This window comes from Cryptosporidium ubiquitum, assembly GCF_001865345.1.
Source record: "Cryptosporidium ubiquitum isolate 39726 chromosome Unknown contig_25, whole genome shotgun sequence".
NCBI classification, from domain to species: domain Eukaryota; phylum Apicomplexa; class Conoidasida; order Eucoccidiorida; family Cryptosporidiidae; genus Cryptosporidium; species Cryptosporidium ubiquitum.
In genome coordinates, this window is record NW_021639822.1 from 20,459 (window position 1) to 33,240 (window position 12,782).

The window sequence follows — 12,782 nt, forward strand, 5'->3', positions numbered from 1 at the left end:
TATTACCTATTATATGGAAATGAATCTATATAAAAGAAGATCAAATATTCTTTTACCATAAAATTCAAATAGTTTATATATTAGCATGTAGTTAATGTTGGGAAAAAATAACAACTTTAGCCATTTAACTAATAGTATAATTATTATAAGCTTATCTCATACTAAGTAATCTTTTCAAGTACTTGTGGTAATATTGAGAGAAGGTAGTGAAACAACCGACTTAGTTCTAATTGTAGTCCTGTTATATTCAAGCAGCTGTGTCTGGTTAATGGTTCCAGCTTTCATCCCTGCAGAAAGACCCATCTTCATCATTTGTATCATTTTTGGCCTATCTGTAACATCTAAAGCCAAAGTAGGCCAAAATTGGAAATCACTCCAAGTCGTAGGAGTTAAATAATGTCTGAAAGTTGCCTCTGGAAATGTTTCAATGGCTTCTTTAAGTTTTGAAAGCCCTCTAACATTAAAATGTAATATATCAAAAGCTCTATTAATATGATCACGAATATTCATCTCTGATGGAAACCATATCCAACGTGGTTTTATTGGTTGTGTCTCAATATAGTCAACAACTACTTTATCTATAGTAACATTCTTAAATTCCATACAATGTCTAATCGGATCAATCAAATTAGCATTTCCTCTAATACCTCCATCCATATAATAACTACCTCCTACATATGTTGGCCTATATACTAATGGGTAAGCCAAACTAGCAAAAACTGCATCCAAAAGTTCTTCATCGGTACTATTCCAACCATACCATGTTTTTGTTAATCCATCCTCTATTCTTGTTGCTGTTATTGTAGCTGACTTGGACTTGTTTCTCTTATTGAATCCAAATTTATTCTTAAGAATCTTTCTTGGTGCTGCAATTCCACATAAATGTTGAAATACTGCATCTGGATCAATCATTTTTTTTAGTAACATTTGTATCCAATTACCGATATTCTTTTTAAGGGGTACCTGACAATCAGAAAGTATACCTTGTTGTGCTGTCCACCAATAGTTCCAAAGTTCATTCGTCCATTCATAAACAGATTTCTGAAACAATACACTATAAGCTCCAATTGCTCCCACACTAACACCTGAAATTACATCCCAATCAATGATTTTTCCTTCATCTCTATATCTCGTTACTAGTCCTCTTAAAGCAGCAACTTCCCATGCTCCTCTATTTGAGCCTCCACTTAATACTAATACATAGCATTTATCCTTATCATAGTCTTCAAACTTTGTCTCATTCAGAAATAACTTTCCTATAAGTTTATTATGTATTTTTAGTGATAATTCAGCTGGAAATACATCGGGGAATTCTGATGTTATCAATGTGTGGGGATATACTGTCCAAAGATCCACATACTTTTCTAGCAAAGTTTCATTTGTGCTTTGTGGTAACTCCTCCTTAAGAACTTGCCTTATAAATTCTGGCCTAAACAACTCAAATGGATAGGGAGTCTGAGCTCCCCATGGCTCAAAACCACCAGTCAAATATATATAACTCAATACCAGCGTTGTAATGGCTAGTAATGAGGATTTTGAAAACATTATTTCAGTGTTTTCACTATTTTTTTAATCATGACCTTTTTCGAACCATAATTTTGGCGCCAAAACTGAATATATTTATGATTGCTAATTTATCAGTATATATATAAACTGGTGATAAATGTAAGTAAATAAATTATAAGTATATATATAATATATTATGTTATTTATGTCTAATAGTTTAAAGTAAGAAATTATATATATATATTTATATATATATATATATATATATATATGCAATATATAATTATCAGCTTGAAACCTTTTTTCTTTTGCTACTTTTGGTAATTCGGAGCATTTGCCTCCCAAATAAGCTAAGAATGGGCGAATCAAGATGGATGAAACAGACAAATTCTAAAATTAGGATTGGCCCAGAATACCAAGCAGTATTACCAGATCTGTCAGTTCCCGAAAAAGATCCTAAAAATAAACAAAATGACTCAAAAACGCCAGATATAACTATCCCGTCTTCTTCCAGTAATATTACCAAAATTAAAAGCAATAGTCAACAGAACCATGGACCAAAAAGCAATGCTCAAAGCTCAGTTAACAATAAGTCAGCTAGATCTGAAAAAGAGTCACCACAACTCAATAAAATCTCAACTTCTGAATTGAGCAACAAGCCAAAGAGCTCTGTCAAAACTCAGAAAGCAATATCAAAAGCCAAAACTAGTAACAAAAGTAGTTCAAGAACTTCTAAGTGAAGCTCTTTTCACTTATTCTGATATACCTAGATTTATCATCTTCTACTTAGAAACAATATATATAAACTACACACTTATTAATACTATTATATTGATTATGTATAATATTTGCCATTTTAACAAGTTGTTCATAGAACATTTTATAATTCGTAGATATATTTACTGCTAATATTACCAACTTTTTTTTCACATGCAATTTAACACTATTTTCTATATATTTATTAATGTATTTCTAACTATAATTCTGTGAGATTTATTATAATTACTACAACATTTAAGTTCCTCACATTTTAAATCAATTAATTTACCGTAATAATCAAATAAATATCTAAATAATGATTAACAGCAAGGTTATAGAAAAATGGGTTTCTAAAGTATTAAATATCTGGCTGGCGCCAAAAAAGGTATCGGCTGAGACGCGCCTAAAAAAATAATAATATAAATTAATAACAAAAAAAGAAAAATCAAGTTAAAAAAAACAATTAAAAATAATACGGAATTGTAGAAGAAATAAGGAAATCAAACTAGAAAGGTTTTTAATAATTGAATAAACAATTAAATATATCTAGGCTCCGATTAATAGAATAGGAAATATAACTGAGTTTGAGGTTTTTAACCAATTATAGTATTTGAAGTCCAACTTTATGTTAATACAAAGAATTGATTTATTCTGGCTAAAAGAAGTATAGGAAAAAGCAATTTTTAGCCTCGTATTGAAGCATTTGGATATAATAAAATTATTGTGAGAACACTGAAAAGGGAAAAAAGAACTTTATAAAAGAGAGTAATCTGAATTTAGTTACTTTCATTATTTAAAAATTTATATAGGAATTAAATTAATCGTTTCAATATAGTGTGGAACGAACAAGCCAATTTCAGTAGAATTTGCAATATTTTAATATAAATAAAACAAATCATATGGAGAATGAATTATGTAGATCACGTACAACACGTTGGGCAGATGTGGAGGCTGAGGAGGATGATTTAGATATGTCTTTGCCAGTAGAAAGAACAAGTCAAACAACTACTACATCTATATCACAATCTAATGCAACGACATCACTGAATGCTGATGGTACTAATGATAAGGATAAGGGAGATTCAAAAAAGAAATTTAGTAGTAATAGTAATAGCCAAGGTAACTCATATAACAATAATAATAATGGTAATAATTCTGGAACTGGTACATCTAGCAGACAAAATAAGAAAGTAGTCAATTTACCTAGAGAGGCACCTTTTATAGCCAAGGTTACAAATTTGGACTACTCATTACAGTTGCGTGACATTCAGGATTTCTTCAAAAATAACAAAATAGAGGATGTCAAAATTAAACTTCCTATGAGAAATGGCAATAATGAGGGTGTAGCCATTGTTGAGTTTGAAAACTTTGAGGATCTCTCCAATTCTGTAAATAATTTGGATGGATTGTGTATTGGATCAAGAAATATCCGTGTTAATGTGGTTTCCCAAAAAAACAAAATGGATGATAACAAAACGAACCATCGTGGGAACAATAATATCTCCAGAAGTGGAGGTAACAATAACAATAGCAGTAGTAGTAATAGTTACTCTGGTGGAAGTTCCCAGAATAACAATAATCAAAACAATAACAACTTTACATCTGGAAGCAACAGAGGAAATAAAGCTCAAAACATGTCAAACAGAGACTCATCACCAGATTTCACCATTGTTAGAAGAATGAACTCTACAAAAACCAACGAATCCAACTCAAAAAATCAATCCTCAGCTAACAACCTTAGCTCTTCAAGTAATACTTCATTCTCTGGATCCAAACAAACAAGTTCCACTCAAAAAGACTACTTTTCGGATAAAACCAAACCCGCCTCCAAATCAAGATCTAACAACCTCTCTGACCAACCCCACTCATCTTCTGGCATACAAAATGAGACTTCTAATAATGCAATTAACAAAAATATCGGCGCGTATGAATCCGAAAGAGGCCATGGCGCCGGCGCGAACCGCCGCTGGAATTTTGGCGCCTCTAAAGAAAAAGGAAGGTTTAAGCAATCAGGAAATGAAAATGGTCAATTTAGGACTAAGGGGGGAGGAGGAAATAGTGGAGGTGGTGGAAAAGGGAATGGAGGTATGAATAAGGACTTTGTAAGTGGAGGAAATGTTTCTCGTGGAGGTGGAAGTAGAGATGGGACAGATTCAAAGAGAGGAAGAGGAGGGTATCAGGGAAGTGGAGAGGGGGGCAGCAACAGTCACAGTAGTAGGGGAGGAAATAGTGGCATTGGTGGCGGTGGATGTGTATCTGAGAGCAGAGTATCATCAGGTTCGAAAGGGAAAGCGCTTTCCCAGAAAGGAGGAAGTAGTAATGCAAATATAGAAACAAGAAATAGATTTGCTGCATTAGATGAAAGTTAAAATATATTCTTTTCTTGAATTATTTATTAGTAAACTTTAAGTAATTAGTAACGATCTAGGAGTTTGTCCTCGTCTAAGGTGTTAGTATTTTTAACATTGATTGGTATTTTAAGTTCATCTTGGTAATCAGAAGTAGAAGTTCTACATTCCTGGTTATCTTGATGGTTTTCAGAAAGAAGATAGCAGGAAATTGCCTTCACAGGAGCGGCTACACACAATTTTGGTTTCATTTCTTCTTGAGAATCTTCTTCATTAATGATTCTCCTTTTAAAGCAAAGTTTAAAAACTCCAACATTATTTACTAAAACAATAAGAATAACTAAGCAACCAATAAATGCAGCAATAGACATAGATTGACCAATCTTATAAACTTCTTTAATAAATTTACTGGAAGCTTCAAGATGTAGTACAGATAAATCACTAGAATTTTCAATATTAATATCTTCTTTAGTAGCTAATTTAATTCTTTTAATGGCATTAACAAAATTCTCATTACTTAAAGAAGGGTTTATAAAGTGACCAGAATGTATGTTATACATGTAAAAGCTTGAATTATGCTTATTTACCCTATTTGAAAGAAAGAATAAAAGTAAATCCAAAATTTGATACAAGCTAAATTCTTCTGATCTGAATCTTATTAGGCGTAAAAGAAATAAAGTAACATCTCCAAGTTTCATTATATGCCAAGTTGCAGTTTTTGGAAAATCATCATGTAATAAAGGAATACTATTCCCGTAAAGACCAACTTTGACTATTCTTTTATTTGGATCTAAGTAGTTATGAAATATCCACAGCTCTAAATAATCAACATCCAATCTTCCTGATAAGTTTAGTTCTGTTAAATCTGGTAATGATTTTTTTCTAGTTTTGCCAGTTTTCATAATAAAAGTATTTTCAATAGGATGCTTGTTCAGAGTTTGGTTATCTATAGTATTAAAGTCTCCTTGGCTAGTGTCGAAGCATAAACAGCTTGTTCCACACCTTCTAACTGGAGCTTTTTTATATCCTAAAATACCTTGACTCCTTAATACTAGATAAAAATGGCTATTATTTAGAAACGGTATTTCATCATTTTGTTCTTGAATTGTATTATCACCGGTACTATCTTGTACAGTTAAGGGACAAATTAATATAGATGGTGCCTCAAAATATGGTTGGATACCTGTTGAAGCCAACATAGAGACAAACCATCCTGTTTGAGCAAATATAATAAATAATAATCCACATATAAAATATAATGGGAACCAAACAATAATTTTAATAAAGAATGCAAAATTTTCAGCTTTTCTTGCTTCACTAGATTTACCAAATGATCCATCTAAAAAGACAAAAGTAATTAATTAAAATCCAAATATTACAAAAATACAAGACAATTCTTTTATTCTCGAAAGATCGCAAAATTTAAATATGTCTTGATTTTTAAAAACTTACATGGTACTACAAAGTTTCTAAATGATGAGTAAATGCCAATGATTACTTCTTTAATTGAATTTATAAATTTTTTCATCATATCAGATCATTCAAAATTGATTACTTTTGCATAAAACCACTAAATTAATCATTTCATAATTTTCTCTAGATTTTTTTTTTTTTAAAGGCTTAAAGTAAAAAAAAATGTAATCTAAAGAAACAAAATCTGAATGCTTCAGAATAATATCTTGGACCTAATGTTCAACTAAATTTCATTTTATATTCTCATACGGTTTTAATATTCACAGTTGGATTGCTTCCTTTTAAACTGGCTTAACAATATTTTTCAATTTATTCTCATAGCCTATATTATTACATGATCATTTTACATTATTCAGTAGGCGCCAATTTTGTGGCGCCTAACGGGGTATCGGATAATATTAAAAGATGTAAAATGTCAAGAGTAACCATTATTGGTAGGAGGAAGAAAGGAGTACATAAAAATAAATAAGATATATGAATGCATATTTATATGTATTCATGTATATATTTAAGCTAGAGTTTTAGTATATTTATCAGGATTTAAAAAAAAGGAAGAGTTTGAGAAGTTAAATACTATAGAAATAATGAATGCAAGAAGTGGAAATAATAAGAATAAAATGAATTTCAAGGGGAATATGAGATACAAAGCCTCAGGGAATGTTTCATCTTATTCAAACAAATTTGGTGGATTTAATACTGGGAAATTTCAAGTATTACAAGTAAATTCAACGTTGGATAACCCAAAGGAAGTAAGTAAATTAATAAAAAATCCCTGGATTAGAGAATTCTCAGAATGCGTGAATTGGCAGGAAGGAGGAATGAAATTGAATAAATTCAATAAATTAATAGTGAATTTGAAACCAGAGAGTTTGTCAACTTCAAAATTGGAGTTAAGAGAAAAAATAATAAGTGATTTAATGATATTAGGAAGTGAAATGTTGATTAGAATAAGAGAGGAAACTTTTAAGAAGATAACTCCCGACAAGGATACTGTTTGGCTCAGAAATATGTCTCAGGATGTGAAAGCTACTTTAAAAGATAGAACGGAATCATGTACTATATTAATTCAACAAAATCCTATACTTTACATTAATGAAATGAAAGTATTACAGGGAATATTAAATAATGCAACTAATAAAACTGGATTTTTGAAGATGATTGATACTATTTTAAACCTTCTCATTGAAGGTTCTTTATTTCCAAAATCTAGAGAACTTTCTTACCTTCAAGATCATGAAAAATTAATACCATTAATAAAAGATCAAAATGAAATAACAATAACTACTTTTGAATTTGTACAGATATACTTTGAGAATTTTCTTAAAGAGTGGTATTTATCATTTACTAATGTATTATTAAAGATGCTAAATGATACTTTATGGACTGTAAGAAAGAAAATTATTACAGTTATATACCACTTATCGTCAATTATGGAGCAAAGATATTCTTTAGTCAATTTTTTAGTACACAAGTTTGGAGATAAAGAAGATAAGGTAGCTTCTCACTCTACATTTTTACTTGGGGAATTAATTAAAAATCATAGAAATTCTCAAGTTTTATCACTGGTTTTGAATATATTATCTGACCATATTTCTAAAAATCTAGATTCTTTTCATAAATCACTTAATTTAAATCCAAAGATTAATACAATTAACCAAGTCATTTTCCGTCATATATACCGTCTAATATTATTTATCTCTGAAATTAAATTGAGTAAAAACTATAATTACTTTTCTTTGGATATTAATCAAATTAATAACATTACAAATCATCCACCACCTATTAAGATACTTAGATTATGTCTTTCATCTCTTAAAGTTATTGTTGAATCAAAAACATGGGATTTTCAGACAAAAAATAAAAATCAGGTATCTATTGTTAAAGAACCACTATATAGATTATTAAGAGTAACTTTAAACTGTATTAATAGATCATTACCATATGCAGAAGCTCAAATCAAGATTGTTAATGATCAATTATCAAATCAACTATTACAAGAATTCGAGACAAATTATATTCCAAAATTATATTATTTATGCCATAATATACAATGTGGATCTATACGTATTGTTATACTTAATGTATTATATCGTATATCAAAGATACTAAATATATTATCAGATCGTTACTATAGGTTATTATACTCACAATTATTGTATAAACCAATATATACATCCAAAAATAAAAAATTACTAGTATTTTTAATATGGCAAATAATTAATGATCAAAATACAAATTATAAGGTATCTTTATCTATATTAAAAAGATCCATACAAATTTCAATACATAATAATGATATATCAATGTTGGCTTGTTTCTTAGTTATTATAGTTAATGTCATTAATTATAATCTATTTAACTCTAATTCTACTGGAAATCAAAGTAAAAAGAAACATAAAAATATTCAAGATGACTTTTTAATAAATGATCTTGAGACAAGTAATATTAGATCATTATCCAATACCGTTAAGGAATTAATATTAAAAAGTAACGATGCAATTATGAATGAGGATGAAGAGGAGAATTTTGTTGATATTCAAGTAGAAGAAAATGAAATGATTGAAAATAATGATAATAATAATAATAACATTAAGAGTGATCAAATAGTGAATTACATGCAAAAAAGTGACGTGTCAAAACAAGATAAATATGATTTTACAAAAAGAGATCCAAAATATGCAAATAGTGAGAGTATTCATTTCTGGGAGTTTGAGTTACTTAAGACTTATTATCATCCATTAATTGTTGAGTTAGTATACAAGAGTATAGTTTTATGTGAAGATGATGGTAAATTTATGGATAAAGATCACAAAAAGAAAGAGTACCAGAGTATAATTTCAAGTATAACAAGATTTTTAGAAAACTTTAAATTGAGTAATCAAATAAAAGCTAAGAGTATGAATATTGATGGAGAGAAAGATAATACTATTTTAAAAATTTTTGATATTTGTTCTCTATCATTATTCATGCAGATATTAAGTTATAATCCTGTAGATTTGAATTTAATATTATTAAAGAGTATTGAAAAAAGGAGTGAGGATAATAATGAGGGTGTATTTAAACGTATAAGTAACTTTAATAAATGGAATAATAAACATATTCCAAGTTATTTAGATTTTTACAAGATTTATTTCCAGGATCCTATGGTTAAAGCTATAGAATCTTATAATTTAAATAATTCAGATTCTATTGGAAATAAAGGTGCAAGTAATATAGAAGGTAATGAAGAGGATGAATTTGATAATTTTGAAATAGATTATGATGAGACTTCTGGTAAAATGATTAAATCTAACAGTAAATATAATAAATATCGTCAGGAAGACTTAATTGTTGATTCTTTGGTTGATGAGTTTTCTGCTGTAAAAGATTGTAGAAGAGATTCTGGAGGTGAGGATGAGGAGGATGAAGATGCTTTTGAAGTAGACTTTGATGTTAATGATGAGGATAATGACGATATTGATTTACTTGATGGGGTAAATATGGATGACTTTGATGAATTAGGTGATGATCTGGATGATTTGGATGATAATTACGATCAAGAGGATAAGGAGGATGAGGAAGATGAGGAGGATGAGGAGGATGGGGAAGATGAAGAGGGTGAAGATGACTTAGATTTATTAATGGATAATAGTAAATCTGGAATTAAGAGGAGGCTAAGTACATTAAGTAAAATAAAGGGAGAGAAAAAGTTTAATATGAAGAAATTAAAATCATCTAATGGTAAGAAAGGATTACTAAATACAATAACATATGTAGATGCTGATGAAATGGAGGAGTATTTAAAGTAATAGATTTAAGTTTTATAAGTTAATTATATATTTTAGAGGGTTTTATTATAATGTTTCTTTCTATTTCTATTTTATAAATATAAATAACAATAGATATATCATTTTTTATAAGTTTGAGGTAAAAAAGGATCTCTAATTGTTGTGTTTTTGAGATTAGGATTGGTTACATTAGTGATGTTTGTGGTGAGTGCTTCAAATCCAGTGTTTGTAGTAGCAACTCCAGTACCGGTGTTTGGAGGATTTACTCTAACTCCAGTGATAATTCCCATTCCTATCTGTCCTGTAGATGGAGAAGACATTCTGACTCCAGTGTTTGTAGGAGCCACTACAGCTCCGGTATTTGGAGGAGTTACTCTAATTCCAGTGTTTAAAGGAGCTACTCCAATTCCAGTATTTGGAGGAGTTACTCCAGCTCCAGTATTTGGAGGATTTACTCTAATTCCAGTGTTTAAAGGAGCTACTCCAATTCCAACATTTGAAAGAGTTACTCCAGCTCCGGTATTTGGAGGATTTACTCTAACTCCACTGGCAATTCCCATTCCTATCTGTCCTGTAGATGGAGAAGACATTCTGATTCCAGTGTTTGTGGGAGCCACTACAGTTCCTGTGTTTGGAGGAGCCATTCCAGCTCCAGTATTTGGAGGAGTTACTCTAATTCCGGTGTTTAAAGGAGCTACTCCAATTCCAGTGCTTGGAGAGGTTGCTCTAACTCCAGTAATAATTCCCATTCCCATCTGTCCTGTAGATGGAGGAGACATTCTGACTCCAGTGTTTGTAGGAGCCATTCCAATCCCAGTATTTGGAGGATTTACTCTAATCCCAGTGTTTGTAGGAGCCATTCCAGTACCAGTGTTTGGAGAAGCCACTACAGTACCAGTGTTTGGAGGAGCCACTACAGTTCCTGTGCTTAAAGAAGCCACTCCAATCCCAGTGTTTGGAGGGGTTATTCTAACTCCACTTGTTACTCCTTCTGCTTTCATCTGTTCTGCAGATGAAGTCATTACTATTCCATTAGCTATTCCTCCTGTTCTCATCTGGTCTGAAGATAAAGGAGACATTCTAACATCAACTCCCCCAACTCCTTGGTTCAAAAGGAATTGTTGACTGGCTTCGGGATTTTGACCTGCTGTCATTTTTGCTGAAGAGAAATTATTAGTAGTTGATTGTTGATGATAGTAATATGGGTGTGAGACAATATTTCTAATTGGGATATTTGAGTTCATATTTGAACCTAACTGAGAAGAATTGTTTTTATTTGTGGTAACAGTGGGTATAGATGAAGCCACATTATTCTTTAACTGTATTTGATGACTAATTAAGTGCTGTAGATAATTTTGTTGTTGTTGCTCAAGCTCCCTTTGATGTTTCTGATGTTGCAAATGTAACAGAATCTGTTGTTGTTGTAATTGTGACATGGGAATCTGAGAACTCATTGCTTTAGAAGCTCCATTAAAGGTACTTGTCATCAAAGTGGGATGATTGTTTAAAGATTGGTGGGGTATTTGACAATTTGAATTTCCAGGTTCGATAAGATCCTCATGTCCTGATTTGACCAATTCTTGCCCCATTATTGGCCTTTGGGCGGCACAAATTCCACTTAACTCTTTTGCCAACACTCCATTTGTTGCATTTCCCGTTACTGCTACTGTTGCTACTCCTGTTGTTGCTGCTCCCGTTGTTGTTGCTACTCCTGTTGTTGCTACTCCTGTTGTTGCTGCTACTCCTGTTGTTGCCGCTCCCGTTGTTGCTACTACTCCTGTTGTTGCTCCTCCCATTGCTGTTCTCACTTCCACTCCTAGTCCCTGGTTATAAATGCATGAAAACTTTTTTACATGTTCCACGAATAATTCTTGAATCAATTTAAAATCTCTCTCAATTAACTTTAAACTTGTAAAAGCTTCTTCTTTTGGTTTATTTTTTAATTCTTTCAATTTCTCCTTTAATTGCATTAATGGCGTGATGCTTTTTTTACATATTACAAGCTCATTTTCATTACCACTACTATTGGTTCTATGGTTTTTTGATGCTGGTGTTAATATTATATTTGTACTTGTATTATTATTTAATAATGTCTTATTTAAAACATCTTTACGTATTTTTTCTTCTTTTTTTATCATTTTTTCTTTTCTCTCAACTTAATACACCTTGATTACTAAGAATATTATTTACTATTCGTAACCATTCAATCTATTCCAAACTTATTTATCATTTTTTTATTACTAATTATTAAGAATCTTAGCAACAATAAAAATCAAAATGTGTGTGTATTTATTTATCTTTATAACCTTATATTAATTTGTTTTAATTGAATTATTCTTCATTCATCTAAAATTACATATTAATAACCCTATATTTTGGCGCGCGCGCCACTCCCCCCGGTACCCCCTAAATATTTTAGACAGGAAAACAAATGGATATTAAATATAAAATGTATACAATAGTATTAAAACAAGTATTAATAAAAATAACAATATTAATAATTATTATTATTGAAATAGTAAATTGAGAAAAAAAAGGAAAGGATTTACATTAATTAGATTATATAATATATATAACCGAATGATGTTAAGCATGCTTTGAGTCGAGATTTCTTTAATATAACATATAAATCATTGTCTTAATGGTTTGTGTGTTTATAACAAGTTATTTCGTATTAAGTACTGCAATATAAATAGGAAATAGTTCATTATTGAATTATTTACTTTATTGAACGTGGTCGTTGGTAACTTTTAGTTTAAAGATGTATCTTTGATATATCATTTTCTCATGAAAAGTTGCTTCTATTGCACGTTTACATTGAATTTAATATTATTTCAAAGCCTATATTCTATATTAACCGTACTCATTTATATTTAAGAGATCAGCATTCTATTTGTCACGTCTTTTGTTCAAATATTGTATGGGTTCT

General features: G+C 30.4%; 6 protein-coding genes across 6 annotated transcripts; 3 read left to right on the plus strand and 3 right to left on the minus strand.

Annotated features, from left to right (window-relative positions):
• Positions 1-174: 174 nt before the first annotated feature.
• cubi_03640 (uncharacterized protein) lies at positions 175-1,545 on the minus strand (the record flags this gene model as incomplete). Its single annotated transcript, XM_029020654.1, has 1 exon — positions 175-1,545. One exon carries the CDS (start codon positions 1,543-1,545, stop codon positions 175-177), a length of 1,371 nt encoding a protein of 456 aa, XP_028874151.1.
• A 317-nt stretch (positions 1,546-1,862) lies between these two features.
• Positions 1,863-2,246, plus strand: cubi_03641 (uncharacterized protein; the record flags this gene model as incomplete). The annotated part of the gene is made up of 1 exon (XM_029020655.1): positions 1,863-2,246. The coding sequence occupies one exon, from the start codon at positions 1,863-1,865 to the stop codon at positions 2,244-2,246; it is 384 nt and encodes a 127-aa protein (XP_028874152.1).
• Positions 2,247-3,164: 918 nt separating this feature from the next.
• cubi_03642 (RNA binding repeats-containing protein) lies at positions 3,165-4,634 on the plus strand (the record flags this gene model as incomplete). Its single annotated transcript, XM_029020656.1, has 1 exon — positions 3,165-4,634. One exon carries the CDS (start codon positions 3,165-3,167, stop codon positions 4,632-4,634), a length of 1,470 nt encoding a protein of 489 aa, XP_028874153.1.
• A 44-nt stretch (positions 4,635-4,678) lies between these two features.
• cubi_03643 (uncharacterized protein) lies at positions 4,679-6,144 on the minus strand (the record flags this gene model as incomplete). The annotated part of the gene is made up of 2 exons (XM_029020657.1): positions 4,679-5,952; positions 6,066-6,144. The coding sequence occupies 2 exons, from the start codon at positions 6,142-6,144 to the stop codon at positions 4,679-4,681; spliced, it is 1,353 nt and encodes a 450-aa protein (XP_028874154.1).
• A 526-nt stretch (positions 6,145-6,670) lies between these two features.
• On the plus strand, positions 6,671-9,874 carry cubi_03644 (CCAAT-box-binding transcription factor; the record flags this gene model as incomplete). The annotated part of the gene is made up of 1 exon (XM_029020658.1): positions 6,671-9,874. One exon carries the CDS (start codon positions 6,671-6,673, stop codon positions 9,872-9,874), a length of 3,204 nt encoding a protein of 1,067 aa, XP_028874155.1.
• Positions 9,875-9,972: 98 nt separating this feature from the next.
• On the minus strand, positions 9,973-11,991 carry cubi_03645 (uncharacterized protein; the record flags this gene model as incomplete). The annotated part of the gene is made up of 1 exon (XM_029020659.1): positions 9,973-11,991. The coding sequence occupies one exon, from the start codon at positions 11,989-11,991 to the stop codon at positions 9,973-9,975; it is 2,019 nt and encodes a 672-aa protein (XP_028874156.1).
• Positions 11,992-12,782: the final 791 nt, after the last annotated feature.